This window comes from Octopus sinensis, unplaced genomic scaffold (assembly GCF_006345805.1).
Source record: "Octopus sinensis unplaced genomic scaffold, ASM634580v1 Contig10079, whole genome shotgun sequence".
Lineage (NCBI taxonomy): Eukaryota > Metazoa > Mollusca > Cephalopoda > Octopoda > Octopodidae > Octopus > Octopus sinensis.
The window spans coordinates 374,108-393,276 of NW_021831989.1; the positions used below are offsets into that span (position 1 = coordinate 374,108).

The window sequence follows — 19,169 nt, forward strand, 5'->3', positions numbered from 1 at the left end:
AGTTTTCATCCTGGGGCTAATTCTCGTTATCGTTCCCCTGCCCGTGAGGCAACGAGTACTTCTGGCACGACACAGTTGGAAATGGGGATCTCTTACCTTCCGGGCTTAGCGTGGCGTTACGGGGTCCACCATGTCAGTTGGAAATTCCTTCGGATATGGCAACGCTCAGGAGGCACTTAATGCCTACCGAAAAAGGACTCTTAGCTCCTCAGACCCTGGGACATCGTCGTCTCAGGCCGATCTTGCGGGAAGGATTGAACCTTTCAGAAGGATCTCCCTCGTTTGGATCGGCATTCACGGGAATAACTATAATTAACTGGCTTTGCCCGTGTTTGGTCTTCAAATAAATTAAAAAAAATAAATAAAAATAAATATATGCGCGTCGCACTCGCGACATAATATCATCAACGTAGGAGAGTAAGATGTCGTCCTGGTGAGTAGAGATTAGAATATCGCTCATATAAAGGTTGACAGAATTGGAGACAGTGATGATCCTTGAGGCACACCGTCTGGTAGCTGTTTAAACAGTGTTTATTCGCCATGATATACAAGCCCTCGACGTTTACACAATCAATTTGCTATTGAGGTTCAATTGGATATTTGAGGTAAAAATCTTGCGGATAAGGGTCTTTCTGGAGACTGAATTGAACGCTTTTTGTATGTCTACTGAGCAAAGGGTTGTTTTTTTGGATAGATTTGGTTTTAAAGCCTTCAAATACCCAACCGAACTTCAAAATATGGCTAGCAAATTGAAGTTCAAGTACAAAAATCCATTAAAAATAAAATCATTTATTTAATATAAAATGTACTTATCGTTTTATAAAGATTATCTTTAACAGTAACTATAATTTTGTACAAAGTTGTATTTTTTCATTTGGAAATATTTTATGAACAATATTCATAGATAGTTTGTGGAAAAAATTAAAATTTTTATTTGCGCATCGATTCAAACTGTTTGAAAATGATTGGATCAATAATTGATTGTCATTAGATATATGGTTTTCTAACTACAAAATTGAAACAAAAATACCGTGTTTTTTAATTCCAAAAAATATTTATTTTTAATAATATAATCCTTTTCTTTATAAACTTTTTTGATTTCATTGTTTTTTAGTAAAACAATTTTTTCAATTTTATTATTTGAATCGTTTTCCAAATTTTCAAAAATATTTTTTTCAATTTGTTTATTGATTGTATTATCCTTTTCAAAAATTATATTTTTAGGTTCTTTGTCGTTTTCGTTTAAAATGTTATTTTTTTGTGCCGAAAAGTCGAATTTGAATAATGAAGCTTTTTCTCCTGCCTGAGTCATTTCCAAATTGTCGTTGTCTTGAAAATCATTTCTTCGTTACATTTAAATTGAAATACATTTTTTTATTTTTTTGTGACATAAATTGTTCGATAAGTTGAACGATTGCAGATTTTTTTTTACTTTTTTTCAAAAAACAATGCCGAAGTAAATTTGAAGCCGTCGGTCTCTACAAAATTATCATCAACATGACATCATTTGGATTTCTGTTCAAACAGAGGTCTACAAACTGCTGAATTTGAGCCGAAAAACGTTCAGTAGGCAATTTTGGCGGATGGCTGACCGTGATAAGAAACAAGGCTTTCATAACGGGAATATCAGAAAAAGGTGGTTTGCCCAACGCCATCTCAATGCACATAATTCCTAAACTCCATATATCAACCTAGATTTATTAGATCACACTACTTTATAGCCATATTCTGATTCTTTAATGATTTCTGGGGCCATCCAAAGCGGAGTTCCCACGAATGTGTTAAATTTATTTCGAGTGTTATTAAAAGATCTACTAAATCCAAAATCTGTTAATTTAATTTCTGCATTCGATGATACAAGAATATTTGCAGCTTAAAAGTACAAATTAAAATGATTAAAACATTTGATATCTCGATGAACCCACCCACAATTGTGAAGATACTCCAAACCGCATGCAATTTCCTTACAAAAAACGCAAATTTCATATTCCTTGAATGTCCTCATTTTTATAAGTTGAGAAAGAGTGCCGACTTGCATATATTCCATAACAATCCACAATTTCGAGTTCTTGAGGTTACAGCTAATTACTCACCCTGAGAATAGATTCGTGATATGAAATTATATTTGGACATTTACATTCCAGCAATGCATTTATTTCTCCTTGAATGCATTCGATTTTTGTTTCGGCAAAATTCAGGTCGACAATTTTAATTGCTACATTCTTTTTTGAATTTATATCGACAGCTCGATAGACAGTGGCGTAGGCACCTTTTCCTAATAATTCTTCTAACTGATATTTTTTTTGAGGATTCATAATACGAAAATGAGATTTTTTGCGGCAAAATCTTAAAAAATAATTTCTTAACGAAATAAAAATTCCTTTTAAATGTCAAAATTATAAATCAAAATTTAAAATGGCAAAACAATAATTAAATTTAACTAGTGCGGTTAACCCCAAATCGATTTTTTAAAATACCCAATTTATATTAACTTTAAAAAAACATAAAAACTCATATTTTATCCAACAACAAATATTTTATAATGAAAAAACGGGGTATTTTTTTAGAAAAGAAAATAAATTTTAACACAATTTAAGTTATTAAATTAATATTTTTAGTAATTTGAGTAATAATAAATAACAAAAAGCAACCCTATTGCATCTCAATAATATTAGTTAGATATCTTAGAAAAATTTAATTTCAAAAAACTAATATTTAATCCTTTATTAATAAAAAAACTAATCAACTAAGTAATTTTCTCACTAAGTCCATACCCTTCAAAGTGAGCAGAGGATAGCATTCCACGCACCTCCATCTCTTCTTCATTCTCTTCTCTGGCATTGTAGACCTCCGAGAAAGTGCAGTCCAGCGCCTCTCGCTGACTAAATGTATGCGAAGGAGATCATTTTGCAAGCGAAGGAGATCCTTCTGAAAGGTTCGAGCCTCCTCACAATAATCGGACTGAGACGAAAATGTCCCAAGGTCAGAGTTCTAGAAGTCCTTTTTCGGTAGCTCCTGAGCGTTTCCATATCCGATTGGAAGTTCCAACTGACATGGTGGACCCATAACACCACGCTAAGACCGGAAGGAAGGTAAGAGATCCCCATTTTTCAACTGTGTCGTGTCAGAAGTACTCGTTGCCTTGCGGGCAAGGGAACGATAACGAAAATTGACCCCAGCTGAAAAATTAGCCTTCTTCGGATTCGAACTCACGACTCTCCAGATCCTGATCTAAACCTTCAGTCAAAGGAGCTTTAAAATTACCGATGGAACACAAGTCCTCATCTCCAAAACTCAAGCTACTTTTTTAGCTGTAAATTCAGAAAACTAATAACAAGAATGTGAAAAGTATTCAAAATATGAAATTAATGTCATTTTTTGTAAATTATAAAATTATCAATTTATTTTTCATCCGCAACTTTGGTTTTTCAGGTCCTAAGAGAATGACGGCCAGCAAATACGCAGTCCTTGATTCTTCGTTCAAAAAAAACCAAAAAAAAATACATAACTGTATGGAATATTCTTCTAATGAAATGCGATCTCTTCAACGTTCCAATAAAAAAATTTGAAAAAAACAATTTTTTGATTTTATTTTGAGCCCTCATTATGGATGGACAATCTTCCCAGTATTAGTTTTCAAGCATCTTACTCCGTGTATTTTAAAATATATTCCTTGAAATTATTTTGAGTGAGAGACTTACATTTTTAATTATCAACAGCTTTCATTGGCGGAGATCAGCACTTTTTAACCAAATCAAAATTTCTCTTCTTTTTACAAATTTTGCCCAAGATATTTAAAACTTGTACACCTGTGACCGATTCCAAGACGATGCAGAAAAAAATATCACATGTCTTTGATATAATTAACATTTTTAACATAAAAGATGGACAAGTCAATAATCCGAATGTCCCCAGTTATTCTTTGTGGTCAATGTGCTTCATTATGGATTCTTTACATTCATCAACGAACTCGAACACGGTTGTAAGTGATTTTAATGTATCCAAATATTTCATAAATACTCTTAAATGTTTTACTTCATCCAAAGACCAAGAGATTTGTTTCCTTTGTGATTGTTTTAGGTTTCGTAATCGTATGTTAAATCGTATTTTTTTAATTCGTGTTTGCAGGTCAAAAACGTTAACTGCAAAAAACTAGAAAAGACATTCTTTATTTTGCAGTACTTTAATTTATCACAATATATTAACAAAGATGAAAAGTAATCCGAAATCCGTAGGGAAAGTCGATTTGAATTTTTCGGATTAACGAGGGTTGATTTCATTTGTTCAAAAAATATCTTGCTTTGATTAAAAGTCCAATAATTTCATTTTTTAACTACTTTCATTTCTTACCTATTTTTTAATTGTTGTCATGACAAAGCAAAATTTTTTGTTGGCGAATGACCAAATTGACTATTTCTTTCGTCTACTCTCTCATTTGTAAATATCCGAAAGGATAATTCCACTCTAATTAGACTGATTTGGATTTTTTCGCTGTCAGGATGCTGGCCTGTCACGCAAATTAGGAAATAAAAGTCATAAACAAAACAACAAATTAGTAATTATCAAATTCTGCCAATTTGTTCTCTCGTCTCATCCACGAATGGATTAAAGTCAGAAGTAAGAAGTAAACTCATTCTTAATATTAAAGTTTTCTTATTTCCTCTAGCGTCTTGCGCTTGATCTTATTGGCAATGTAGTTATAGTACGTCTTCAGGATAGACTGAATATCCAAGTAATACAAAAATTCAGCCACACAAAATACAAAAATTAGTCGAAACAGCGTCGATTTGCCTACTTTAAGATTACCGATGGAACACAAGTCCTCATCTCCAAGACCAAAGCTACATTTTTTAGCTCAAACCAAATTATGACTCTTTCAACTAGTTTTAATTTTTTTAAGTATTTCAGAAAACATTTGATTATTTTATTTGTATTAATAACATCCGTCTAGTGACTAGACTCAAGTCCATGTGTTGACACAAAATGAACAAAATTCAAAAAACTTAATAAAAATCATTTTATTAATGAAATTAATTTTTTCTCATCCAAAAAAAGTTTTTATTTCTAATAAAAATAAGTATTAAGCCCATCATAGCGCATTTTGCGATTTTTCTGTACCAAAGCCTACAAAATTACATCAAACAAATCTAACCACATATAGGCCAGATTTAAAGCTAGATTGTCGTTTGCAAATTTTCTATAAAGAGAATTATCAGTAAAATTGGCCTGATGCTTAAACTTGTGGATAATACTGATATAACAAACTTTGGAAGCTTTCTTGTTCTGAATTGTCCAAAATGTGTGGTTGAGGATGTAAATATCATTCTTTAGTTTAAGTACATTGTTATTCAAAGAATTATTTATTACATTTTTGTGACATATGACATTGCAAATATTGGAATTTTTATCAAGAAATCGGTTTTTTAACTTCTAGGTTGTTTTGTTAAAGAAAATATAGGAGTACCACATAAGACAAAAACCTAACAGACATTAATAATAATTTATTATAAAAAAATTAAAAATATATTTAATATATATAAAAAATATTTTAATAATATAAGAATATAAAATTTGATAAAAAATGACATATTAGTTCCACAAAAAACAAAATCAATGTAAACATTAGTCATCCTCGTCAAAATAGGCCGAATCTGACGAATCTGGACTATCCTTAGACATGATAATTCTCATTAAAACATCTGATTTTTTATACTTGTAGTAGGAATATGAAGCTAGGAATGTTTTATTGACAGTACCATTGGCAAAAATAAAGGATATTAATCCAAAAAATAAAAGAAGGCTCCGATTTTTACGAATCTGATTAAATCGGGCTTTCTTTTTATTTTGATTTTCAATGTTTTTTTTGAACACCTGCAGATCGTCCATTTCAAAGAGTTGAGCCCATCGTTGGGATGGACTGCTAAACCGCATAGGAAAGAAATATATTTTTGATAGATTTTTTAACATTTATGAAATAAGCACAACAACAAGAACGCACAATTTAAATGTAACATTTAGATATGATTTTTTAATCAAAATAAATTATTAGATAACATAGTATTTATTTCTTTAAATTTCTAGATTCCTACATGGCCATTTTCTGAGGTCGTGGGGGAGACTCGGTCTTTTTAATTCCCCTGGCATGCTTTAACCCGTCTGGCTCTCTTTATTCAGCACAAGCAAGTATTTATTCAACTATACATTTCAAAAGCTTGTTGGCAGAGCAATCCTGCCTACGTTGATTACACAATTACAACCAGCCCAAATTGGGGTCGGTTCACCGGGGGGTTGTGAGGCGGCAGTCCATGCTGTCCGAACATTCACCGAAAAGAACGAGGACACTCTTTTTGTAATCGTCTAAATCGACATTAAAAACGCCTTCAACTCGATACGACGTGATACAATTCTGGAGGATTGCCTCACACATTACCCATCAGTGTACAGCTATATTCATAGCTCTTATGGAAAACCATCTGGTGCACGGCCAATATCACATCCCATCGTTTTCTGGTGTCCAACAAGGAGACCCATTGAGCCCTGCCTTGTTTAGCCTGGGAATTGCCCGTGTCACCAAATATTGTTCGACTCCTCTGAGGGTATGGTATTTGGATGATTGCACAATGGGCGGCCAGCCAAAGGATGTGCTAGATTGCCTAAAAAATCTGATAGCCCAATTGGAATCCCTATGCCTGAACACCAATAAGTGCGAAGTTATCAATTTTTGATTCCCGCAGCCTAAATGGGACCTGATTCTTGAAACATTCAGAGAGATCATCCCTAAAGCCACGGAAACCAAACCAGAACAACTAGAAATACTTGGATGTTCACTCACTGATGCAGGAATCAGTAACACTTTAATAACAAAAGAACATCAACTAAAAACAACTTTCAGACGTTTGGAGTTGCCAGACGCACATACAGTAAAACCTCTCGAATCCGCCGATTTTGGGACCGACCAAAAAATCGGCGGATTCGAGAAATCGGCGGATTCGAGAGGCAATTTAAATAATATTTTATAGTTGAAATATGAACTTACAATATAGATTAAGTATTTCTTTTTATATACAAATGACTGAATACATAAAATTATTTATATTCAAAAAAATCAGAAATTTTATTTTTTTAATTGATTTTCTTAACATTTCCCCAATTCGCATAATATTTCATGATCATCTATATCTGCATTTACCTGAGAAGCATAAGTTTTAATAATCTCTAGAGCTCTGAAGGCTTCTGAGAGATCAACTTTTTTCTCATTTGATTCCTCTTCAATAATTGTTTCCTAAGTATAATTATTAAATAAAATCACTAACTGATTGAACTTTTTTTGACTGTAATGTACCAGCTTGTTCAGATTTGTCTAAAAATTTGATTAGCTCTTCATTTTCAGTATATCCGTAATCAACAAATTCACTATAAGACCTTTTCGATTATATCATTTATTGCTCCACTAGATTAAGTTAAAATTGCTCCACTAGATTCCATTAAGTTATCCATGTTATCATCGCTACATCAATTTCATTAAATTTGAGTTTTGGAATTCTCGTATGTTTAATTTTTTGATGTCAGTTCTATTCAAAAGGTCCGATTTTGATTTAAGGTCGTTTATAGTTCTAGGAGAAATTTTCTTTTTTAACCGTGAAGAAAAAATCCTGGAAATTTGAGATGCAGAAACGAATGGGTTGTCAGAAATATAACGTAGTATAGAAATTTTTTCGTTTATAGAAAGTCTAACACAGCGACGCATCAGAAAAATACAATTTAACGTGTAATGAGAATTTTAAAATGTTAATTAATTTAACTTACAATTAGATAAAAAAATTATTTTTCATAATACTTGAGAAGCGGATTCGAGAAACAAGCGGATTCAAGAATCATTCATAGGAAATTTCAAATTTTTGATTAAAACAAGCGGATTCGAGAAGCGGCGGATTCGAGAAGCAGCGGATTCGAGAGGTTTCACTGTACCTCCCTATTCCTGCTAAAAAACGCCTTGTCAGCACAGAAACTAAATTACGTTCTTCGGGGTGCACCCTGCTACCTGAAAACGCAACAGCTCGACAATATCGATTGTCTCTTTCGGACCACAATTGAACGCATTACGAATGTGAAATTCGACGACCAAGGATGGGACCAAGCGACCCTACCCGTTTACCTGGGCGGACTGGGAATCACTTCTCCGAATGATCTGGCTTGCCCCGCATATCTATCCTCTTTGGACTCTAGCCAACTGCTGATCAGGATGATTCTCCAACTCCAAACTAAATCATCTGAAATCACAGACATGGAGCATTTGAGAGGGATGATGCCTGAGCAGAAAAATCGTTACAAGACCATCTGCGAGGATAAATACGAGAGGCTTCTGAACCAATCAAGCCAACACAGACGTGCCTGTCTAGTGACTGGAAGATGCGAATCGAGTGGAGCTTGGATCAATGCACTTCCCGTTGATAGTGTCGGAACCCACCTTGACGACGATACTGTCCGCATCAGCACCAGACTTGGACTGGAGATTTGCCAGACTCACAAATGCCGGTGTGGGGCCACCGTCGATTGTTATGGACACCATGCTCTCTCTTGGCGAAGAAGTGCAGGACGATTTCCAAGACACAAGGCGATCAACGAAATTGTCAAGCGAGCCCTGGAGTCTGCAGAATACCCAGCTGTACTGGAACCGGTCGGGCTTGACCGAGGAGATGGAAAACGTCCTGATGGGATCACAATTTTCCCATTTAAAGAGGGGAAACCCCTAGTCTGGGACGCAATCTGTGTGGACACTCTCTGCCCGTCCAACATTGCCGGGAGCGCAGTGGACAGACTGTATGCCGCGGAAAAAACAATGAGGGCAAAGGAGAGAAAATATGAAGCGCTGCGAGATCGATTCGTGTTCTGTCCGATTGTGGTCGAGACAACTGGAGGAATAAATGGGAAATCGCTTCGCTTCCTAAAGAAGCTTGGACGCTTAGCCACATTAAAAAGCCACGACACACGTGAGACCCGGTGGCTTCTCCAGTTGATCTCCGTTGCTATCGTGAGAGGCAACGGAACGTCAATTATGTTGGCGGGGTCCACTTCGGATAGATGGCTTTGTTAACTTCTAGTAAATAACAGTTTCTTATTTGTATAATTAGTTAAATATACAGTGGGCCCAAAAAGTCATGGCATCACTTAATAAATTTTAGTATTTTACGTTTTTACTCATAAAATATGAAGTATTTTGACTTTTAATTATTTTTTTGCAAAATTAAAAAGATTATGATTTAGAAACTAGTTTTAAATCTTTAAAATTAGCGATAATTGACAAAGAAAAAACATTTTTTTGTGTACATTTTTGTGGTATATCCCACATACCGTATATGGCATTATTATTTATTAACCCCCAAATTTGCTTAGCAAACACAGCACAAACAGTCACAGCTAACTAATCGAATGAAGAAACCAAGGAAAAAGGAACTGTCAGTGCCGATCAGCATTAGCCTCCGTCGCTGACCTCACATCATTTGTTTTCGGAAGGGTTTCACGTTTCAGATAGCTTTCATGGTTTGATTTTTTGCTAATTTGTTTAATAAAAGTTTACCTGTAAAATAAAAAATATATTTTAGAATTTATTATTATATCAAATCATTTTATAATATGTTATAAAAGTTTGAATTAACGAAAAATTTTGTGTATATAAATATAGGCTTAACGCCGTAAATACGATTAAAAGAAATGTCTCTTTCTTGGTCTCATTACATACTTTCATATTTTATAATATTAGTATATAATATATAATACAAACTAGACATCGGGTGTTTTTATTCTTATTCAATGGATAAAATATCTTTATTTCTTCCATAGATCTGCCAATTCATTCCTGATGGATAAACCCTTCATCATTATTTTTTTCGTAATGATTGCAGTTGGATTAGTGTTTGTGTTAACGACTGTCCTTGGAATTATGTACCACTCATGTTCCCGAGCTTTGTTTTATCCAGTTCTCATTTTCGTATTAAAAAATATTTAGTATATTTCGTTTCTTAGCTGTTCTCTCTGCATTACAATCATCTGCTCTTTGGTCCAAACGATGTATAAAACTATCATTTCAGACAAAATATTTAAAATAATCCATTCAGAAATTGATTTGTATCATTCTGGAGGATCCTATAAATACTCGATTGACTTTGTGCAAGGCATAGTAAGTATTATATATCATTATAGTTGCAATGTTGTGGAGCCACGAATTTTTCTGATTGGAATAACAACTCAATTCCAAATTCATGCTGTTTGGGACATTTAAAGTGTCACTTTGAATCTAAACTTTTATTCAGAAAAGTGATTTATTGGAAATATTATTATTATAGGGATGTTATATTGTTATCAAGGAATATATTGCAGACAATTTAACACTTTTTATTGTCCTGAATGCTTGTCTTTTGATATTTATTGTAAGATTCTGACTGATTTTTGATAGGGTTTGTTGCTTGTTAGAGAACTGATCGGATCAAAGTACAGGAGTTCAGCTTAAATTTTAACTTTTTTAAATTATAAAAAAATAAATTGTATCACGAGTTTTCTTATTGTGGCTATAGGTTTTATGTTCAGAACATTAAATTTTATTTTTACTAATCAAATATCAATAATATTAATAATCTATATTTTATGATGAAATTATTGCGCAGTCAATATAATACACTAATCATTATTATTACTTGTAAATTAAATTTCTATTTTTTCTGATTGAAATATCTCTTTTGATGATATCCAAAATGTGAATTAAAATTTTCTTTATTGTTAAAAAATTTAATTAGTCACATAAATCATTGTTAATATTATTCAATAAATTTTGTTAATTAGCCACGTCCTATTATTTTTTAATTAATTTTTTGATGAAACCTGCTGAAATCGAATGATTTTTTGGAAAATGTGTTTTGAAATATAGTTTGTCACAGTCGGATAAATGGACACGCGAATAAATGGACACCTGGCTTAAAAATATTATTATTTTAATATATTTTAAAAAATTTACCCTTGGTTGTCAAAAATCATTTTACTGAATTTGTTAATGATAATTCATTTTCCCTTAAAATTCCGCTTGACTTATAAATCAATAAGAAATCTCTATGATGATTCAAAAAAAATTTCGGTTTTCTTGACTTATACTATAGAAACCACATAGCTGATTGGCAGAGACGATTTTATTTGCAAGAGTAATATGTGACATGTGCGGCTGATACGTATGGGCAACGGGTTACATTTTATCTTGAAAAATGTTAATTTAGCCTTGAACAAGTCATCCTATTTTAATTCGACCACGTCGTTTGCACCGTTCAGAATTATGTTTGGAGAAAATGCCGATTAGTCGACAAACATACACTATAGCGAAGAACTTAATCTTTTATTCACAAAATTGGATTCATCAAACGTGGATGAAAAAAATGACGTAGAGGACTACATGGCTTGGACATGGTTTTCCACCAATAGTACAAGAACAAAGGCTGTCCAGTACTCTGATGTGGCGGAACAAAAAATGCTCAGAAAAACATCTGTTAAAATGACGCTTATGTTTTTAAAATCGGAGGCAAAGTTTTTCGAAGAGCTAGAACCGACAATGTGACAGGTAAGAGGCGGAACCTGGAGGCTAACTTTTTAATAAACAATAATTTTTTGATTTAATTTTCATTGGAAGATCATTTAGGGTTAAGGTTACGGTTAGGGTTAGTTTTTCACTTGGGGAAAAAGTGAAATAAAGTTGAGCAAAAATGTATATTTGAGTGTTTTAATAAATATTTTAGTGTACAATTTTAATTTTAAAAAAACCTGTGACAATTGTGAAAAATTCCGCCGTTCTCTAAATCAGGCATTCTCAAGCTTTTGTTGTTCATCGCCCCTTAGATATTTTATCGCCCCTTGTCAGCATACAATTTAAAAATTTTTGTGCATTGTCCCTTAATTAGTTGTTTTATGTATATAACTCAAAAATCAAAATATAAAACAATAAATCAAATGTAAAAATTGAATTTTTATTAAAAATTATTAGTGAGACCCTTGAATTTCAGCAATTTTATAAAAAGCGATCTGCGCATCCACAACTACATATAAATAAATGTGAAATAATTATCATGGCTTTGTGAGTAACGACTTGATCGTTTTCTTATTTTTAAAATTGTATTTTAAAGTTTGAAAATATTCAATCGGCTTTGACATTTTATCTGGGTGCTTGCGTTTTAAATGATCCTGTAATCGTGATGGCTTCATCGCCTCATTTGAGAAAGAACATTGACAAATAAGATAATAAGGCTGTTTTGTATCTTCAGTACTTTGAATATACCCATATTTTAAATATTCGTTTTGATAATGACGACTTTTCTTATTTGAGCGAGAAGACATCTTAGATATCAAACAAGAATGTAAAAACAGCGTTCTATTTTGAATATAAAATTTAAGGATAAACACTATAGAAGAAGTATTAATAAATCTAAAACATTATTAAAAAAATACTTTAAAATACTTTATTGACCAAAGTACCAGGGTAAGCCAGTTAATTATAATCCCCCGTGATCCCCGATTCAAGCGAGGGAGATCCTTCTGAAAGGTTTGATCCTGCCCACAATGATCGGACTGAGACGACGATGTCCCAGAGTCAGAGTTCTAGAAGTCCTTTTTCGGTAGGCATTAAGTGCCTCCTGAGCGTTTCCATATCCGATTGGAAGTTCCAACTGACTTGTTTTCCAAAAAGCACTTGACATGTGTGAATAAATCACAAATAAAAGCATATTCACCTTCAAAACTAAAATATAATAAATTAACCTTGCGATTTGAGATTTAATTCATTCATATGGCCTGTAATGTCCACGCAAAAAGCCAATCTACAAAGCCATTCTATGTCTAACCAAAGTGGTTATTTCGGTTTTTCTTTGTGAGAAACAAATCTAATTCCTTTCTTATTTGAAAAAATCGTAAAAGAATTTTCCCGCAACTAAACCATCGAATTTCCGTATAATAAAGTAAGTCTGTAAATTCGCATTCACATTCTTTAAGAAATTCACGAAACTCTCGACGGTTAAATCCATGAGATCAAACAAAATTGGCCATAGAAATAAGGGGCTTTAAAACGCAAGACATGTCCACATATTTCCCACATGGTGCCTATTGATTATTTACTAAATTAGAGCCTGTTGATGAATAATGCAATGAAGAAACATGGGCGACGGAACTCCATCAGAATTGCAAGCTTTTATGATCTTTCCTACCAAACCGTGCTTTATTCCTGACATATTCTTTCCTCCATCGATAGTTACACAATGTAATTTATTTTACTGCAGTTTATATTCTGAAATAGTCTCATGTAATTCTTTAAATAAGTTTTCTTTGTTGCAATTTGTCCGAATAAGTTGCAACCAATATCCTCGATTCGTCGTGCAATCGTATTTGCTCCAAGACTTATATTTTTAAATACATTTTCTTTTTCCGGGTATAACTCTTCTACTGTTTGCCTTATACATTCTTTTATTAACACTCCATCAGAAAAAGGCTTTCCATTTTTAGCCAAGAGATAAGCTATTTTATAGCTTACCATAGTAATTGATTCATTTTCATTAGATTTTCTTTTGAACATTATTTGTTGAGATAATAAAATTCGACAAAGTGATTCAAATTTTCAAACGGCACTCAGTGTCAATTTTTCGTTTATTTTTACATAAAATATTCATGTTTAGACTCTAAATATATTAATAGTTTAAGAATTTTAAATAAATGGATAATTATAAGAGTTATAAAGTTAACCGATAATTACAACGCCAACAACAAAGCAAAAAAAGCAAAAATATATTTATTTAATTTAATTACGTATTTGATATATTCAAAAAATATTATTAACTATTAAATAAGTAATATAAGTTAATAACAACAAGCGGGCCGGATGCCACAAAAAGATATTTACAACAGCCGGGCCGGATTAAATCACATGGCGGGCCGGGGTTTGGAGACCCCTGGGCTAACCCATGGCTTAGGATGGCGAAAAGAGCTCTCGGACACCCAGGAATTGTCCTTCAAAGTCCTCCCTGAGTAGATGATAATGTCTGGGTGGCAGGTAAGGCGGTAAGTTATTGTTTGCGGCTGAGAGGTGAGCGTGTGTAAGGGACTGAAAAGGCAGGAATGTCTAAGGTCCTTATCTATCCTCTACTAACAACCTCTTTTTAAATAAAAATTTTTTTTCTTCATCTCTTGTTATTATTTTACCTGTTGCTGTCCTGCACGGTTAATTAGATTATCGATTTTTGCGGTGATTCGTTTCAACGTTTAACGGCAACGGCTCGTTGTCAACCTGGGCTCACTTAAAACCGGTCACATTTATTAATGACAATTACTTGTCCATTTAATTAATTTTAATAGTTGTATTTACATTTTATACTATAATAAATTTTATGATGCCCACATTTTCCAAATATATGAGAAAATATCGAATCAGTTTCAACGAAATGCATAATTTGAATGTCTAGGGATGTCTTTGTCTAAATGTTCACTCCACTCTACCTTATTTCTGGGTATTCAAATTACTTTTAAATACAAAGAATGATAAATTTAATAGTAAAACAAGAATTTGAAAATAATAATTGTGACCGGTTTTATTTTGGACCAGGTTTTATTTGGACGACATGCTCAGATTATAATAAAAAATTTTTTTTTAAATTTCCCACTAAAAAAAAAGATAATAATATAAATTAATAAAAAACCTTAATATTTATTTAATTAATTAACGCGTGCATATGGGTTCTAGTGGATTAACAAGAGAAGAATGAAAATAATCAGTGTATATTAAGAATAGTATATTAATGATTCCAATATGGACAAAAGAGAAAAGTAGCGCCTTAAAAATCGCAATTTTTTTTTAATTTTGTTGACGAAAAGGCCTATTTTGTAAAGAATAACAAAAATATTCGTTTTTTTTGTTCGGAAGAGAGAGAACTTAAGCTTAAAAATATCAAAGTAAGCTAAATATTGAATTTAAAGCTATTACATAATGAAAATCATTTTGGCGTGATCGAAGTTGTTAAGCCTAAAATTTACTGCGTCCAAAAAACGTTCTGAAAATCTTCGATTAAGGTTAAAATGTTAGGGTTAGGGTTAAACTTTTGTTAAGGGTTAGGTTAAAATGTTAGGGTTTAAGGAGAAAATGTTTAGGGTTTAAAAATTTTGTTTAGGGTAAGTTAAAATGTAGGGTTAGGAGAAAAATTTTGTGGTTAGGGTTGTAAAATTTGTTTAGGTTAAGGCTAAAATGTTAGGTTCTAGGGTTAAAAACTTTTTTTAAGTTAAGGTTAAAATGTTTAGGTTTACGGAGAGAAAATGTTCAGGGTTAGGGTTGAAATTTTGTTAGTTTAGATTAAGATTTTTATAATAAAATTAAATTTTTTAGGTTCGGACAAAACTATTAAAATAGGGTTTTTAAAATTAAATTAAAAATTAGGGTTGTTAGAATTAGTGATTTGGGTGTAGGGCTATGATGAAAATTAAATGTCTTAGGGTTCTATATTTTAAAATTTTATAATTAATAGAAATTATATTTAGTTTTTAATTTTTTAAGACGGAAAAGACCAATTTTTAATAAATATCGTAACGAGAACGGTTTGTTCTTTGTAATTAATCAAAATTGTTGATTGGTTTGGTTTTGCATACTCTATTTTTAAAAAAACTAAAATGAAAATAAAGAAAAAAAAAACTATACAAAAGTATAATTTTTAACATAACTAATTATAGTTTTAGTGGAATAAAAATTTTTCTATTGATTTTTTTCTCATGGTCCAAAATGAAAACCTGTCCAAAATGAAACCTTGTGACAATAATTATTGGTTCAATTTTTGAGTATTTTATTGGCTCTTTTATTTGCCAACTCAACGCGTGCTTCGTTTGAAATTGCCTAAAAAATTCAAAACAAAACAAAAGATAACCATATTATTTATTCTTGTGATTTGCTTGTTTTGTGATTTGAATTCTGCCCCAATGTCGATCGCCATGTTTCGCAGATTGGTCATGACGCCCATCACTTCACCAATGTTTTCTTCCATTTGGGTCTCCCGTTGGTCGTTTGTAAGACTGTATAAGATTATTCGACATGTTTTAAACCGCGTGATATACCCAGAGTCGTTCCCGCCAATTTTAGAAGTATTTCCTGTAATTCTGATCGCATCTGTGCCTTGAATCCCATCGTCGTTTTTTTTCCAGATGTCGTTGTATTCGGGATTTTTAGAAAATTTCTTCTTCCTTTTTTAAAGAAGCATTTTGGCTAAACTTTTTCCATGGAAGTACAAAAAGTCCGCAGCATTTTTCCAGCCCTTCAAGATTTTTTTCAGCATCTTCTATGCCACGGTTAACGCGTTGCATGTTTTCCTCAATTTTGTCCAATTGTTCTATTTTGCAGAATATACGTAAACATATTTATTTTTAATTAGCAATCAATCAATTGCCTATAGCATACCTCCCTGCTCATCAAGCATGACTAAAGTTCGAATTCCTGCATCTTTGCTCTATATTTAAAAAATTGGATATTTTCGGTACTTTGTTGGAGTTTTCCACCATTCGACGAGTGCTTTGAAGGCTCTGAAATGTGCTGATTAAAATAAATTATACACTTTCGATAACATCATCTATTTGTCTGTTAAAACTTTGAGGAGATTCGTTTCCTTCAGCAGACAATGGATCAAACGAATTACTAGATGACCGATTCATTTTATTTGTATTTCATTAAAAATGTATTGTTTTAGAAAATTTGGTTTGCTGAGTATAATATATTTTATGATTATTAGAAGAAATAAAAATAATATTTTTATTAATTCAATTTAAAAAAGATAGTATTTATTCAATTTATATTCGATAAAAAATAAACAAAAAAATTAAAAATATGAACCCAATTATTTTTTCATCAAAAAACCTTTTCAATTAAAATATATTAAAATATAATATTAAATAATCATTTTATAAAAAAATTTAAATTTATAAAATAGTATAAACTTATTTCCCAAATGTCTGATGTTATCGAACTTCGTATCAGAGGAACAGACGAGGTAATTCTTTAAAAATAAAAATAGCTTATTGAAATTGATGTCAAAAACCTACCAGAATACACCGAAATACTAAACATAATGGAGAATGAAAACATTCCACTCTATTCTGCCCTCGAACTAGCAGTACAATATAAACTATCAATCTAAAGTTATCATATTACCGCTCTGGGGACCACGCTGGCTTCGAATCTATATTAACCTCAAGCGAGGAATACTGCGATTCGAACTACGAAGGCTCTGAACTCGACTTAATGCACATTTTGGACAGCCTAGCAATATTCTACACAAGAAAAGCCCACCAAACACGAAATGAGGCCCAAAAAAGTGAATATTTCGAGAAAGCGACGTGTCTTTACTCAAAAACAGACAGAATGATGTCATACGACCAGGTTAGCCACCAATAACACGTCCAAGATGCATCTCCTTGGTCGGGCATATTTATATCTTCACCACGGCGGCACAATCGAGCAGGCCGAGGACCAATTTGACTTTATTTTATCACTGGTACCCCACATTGTCACTACATTTGAGGACTCGAGGTGTATTCCCGCGCTTTTGGCTAAAGCTCGGATTTGTTTTGGCCGGAAGGAGTACAAGCGGGCTTTAAAATATTATTGTGACGCACTCAGGGCGAATCCCAACGGCCCTGCCTCGATTCGACTCGGAATTGGGCTGTGTTACTCCAAATTGGGAAAGTTCGACAATGCTCGGTATATGAAGGAGTGTTTGTACGTTAGACTGGCCTTTGGGAGGACACTTCGGCTGGATAGCACGTGCACTGGGGCGCTGGTGGGACTGGCATTGCTCGAACTGAACACCAAGACGTCGGTTTCGATCAAAAATGGGATCGAACTGCTTTCAGCTGCCTATGGAATTGATCCAGATGATCCGATGATTCTGAATCATTTAGCAAATCACTTTTTCTACAAAAAAGACTACGCGAAGGTGAAGCCCTTAGCTCACCACGCCTTCAATAATTCATTCCACGAAAAAATGAAGGTGGAGAGTCTCTACCATATTGCCAGATATCACCACGTCTTGGTATATTTGTTTATATTGCTAATTTAGGGAAATTACGAGTCGGCGTTTACATTTTACTTCCAATGCACTCAACTGTCCCCCCAAACATTTATTTTGCCTTACTACGGTCTGGGTCAGATATATTTGGAGAGGAATGACAGACAAAATGTACTTCTTTGCTATATTTTAGGCTATCAATGCTTTCCAGCGAGTAATTGATATTTGTCCAGACAACTACGAGACCTTGAAGATTCTCGGCTGTCTCTACGCCACTTCCAGCAACAAAGCCGACCGAACCAAGGCGAAGGTCTCCAAATGTGACATTGTGTAGGAATATCTCGGAAAGGTGACTGAAATCCAACCCGACGACGTGGAGGCCTGGATTGAGTTGTCCCAAATTCTGGAATTTTCTGATCCGCAGGTGGACTCTAAAAACATGTGTAGAGAGCCTATAATGCCTACACGACTGCCGCACGAATTTTGGAGCAGAACGTGGAGGTGCAAGTGCCGCCGGAAATACTCAACAACATTGGAGCCCTCTGTTTCAAGTTGTGTCGATTCGAAGAGGCCGAGGTTGATTGTTTGATTGCTGAATGTGTCCAGCAATACTTTGAGTCAGCCCTGGAGACTTGTGGCCAGGAAGTGTCGAAGGACGAGGTGTATTACAGCGTGATTGCTGTGACGATCAAATACAACATTGGGCGAGTGTATGAGGCCACCCACGACTGTGAGAGAGCGGAAGAGACATACACACAAATACTGGCCAAACACCCCAAATATATAGACTGTATGGTAATGAATGTGAACTAGCAGGCTATTTCAGACTGTTCAGTATTTATAATGGGAGGGGTAAGACTTTGGAGGCGGAGGACTACTTGAAACAGGCTCTTTCGGTTGATAAGGTGGTGGGAGTTTGAGTATTTGGAGACAAACTGTGATGGTTGGATAATGCTCTCCAATCTGTGCATGTCGAGAGACGAGTTGGGCCCGGCTCAGAATAAGTTGGAACATGTCCTTCAAATGTCTTCGAATAAAGACGATGCCTATTCGGTGGTGGCCATGGGCAATATCTGGCTTGAAATGATGCGGATTTCCGCGAAGGATGAGGTC

At 33.6% G+C, this 19,169-nt stretch overlaps 2 protein-coding genes across 2 annotated transcripts; both read right to left on the bottom strand.

Annotated features, from left to right (window-relative positions):
• Positions 1-1,266: 1,266 nt before the first annotated feature.
• On the bottom strand, positions 1,267-8,569 carry LOC115228252 (serine/threonine-protein kinase pakH-like). The gene is made up of 5 exons (XM_029798883.2): positions 8,468-8,569; positions 7,190-7,282; positions 5,137-5,325; positions 2,094-2,291; positions 1,267-1,691 (listed from the first exon to the last, which is right to left on the bottom strand). The coding sequence occupies exons 1-5, from the start codon at positions 8,567-8,569 to the stop codon at positions 1,479-1,481; spliced, it is 795 nt and encodes a 264-aa protein (XP_029654743.2). The 3' UTR covers positions 1,267-1,478.
• Positions 8,570-15,829: 7,260 nt separating this feature from the next.
• LOC115228253 (synaptosomal-associated protein 25-like) lies at positions 15,830-18,383 on the bottom strand. The gene is made up of 6 exons (XM_029798884.1): positions 18,357-18,383; positions 16,534-16,575; positions 16,454-16,502; positions 16,268-16,385; positions 15,927-16,071; positions 15,830-15,895 (listed from the first exon to the last, which is right to left on the bottom strand). Exons 1-6 carry the CDS (start codon positions 18,381-18,383, stop codon positions 15,830-15,832), a joined length of 447 nt encoding a protein of 148 aa, XP_029654744.1.
• Positions 18,384-19,169: the final 786 nt, after the last annotated feature.

Bases quoted from the DNA above. Each gene is read 5' to 3' on its own strand.
- LOC115228252 (XM_029798883.2), bottom strand. From the start codon at position 8,569: ATGGTGTCCATAACAATCGACGGTGGCCCCACACCGGCATTTGTGAGT. The intron at 2,292-5,136 runs GTAATTTTGTAG...AAAAAATATCAG, and splicing joins TGTGGTTAGATTTGTTTGAT to TTAGAAGAATTATTAGGAAA. The intron at 1,692-2,093 runs GTGAGTAATTAG...TAATAAATCTAG, and splicing joins ATCACGAATCTATTCTCAGG to GTTGATATATGGAGTTTAGG.
- LOC115228253 (XM_029798884.1), bottom strand. From the start codon at position 18,383: ATGTCACATTTGGAGACCTTCGCCTTG. The intron at 16,576-18,356 runs GTTCGGTCGGCT...AGCACATTTCAG, and splicing joins ATTTGGAGACCTTCGCCTTG to AGCCTTCAAAGCACTCGTCG. The intron at 16,386-16,453 runs GTATGCTATAGG...TCTGCAAAATAG, and splicing joins CATGCTTGATGAGCAGGGAG to AACAATTGGACAAAATTGAG.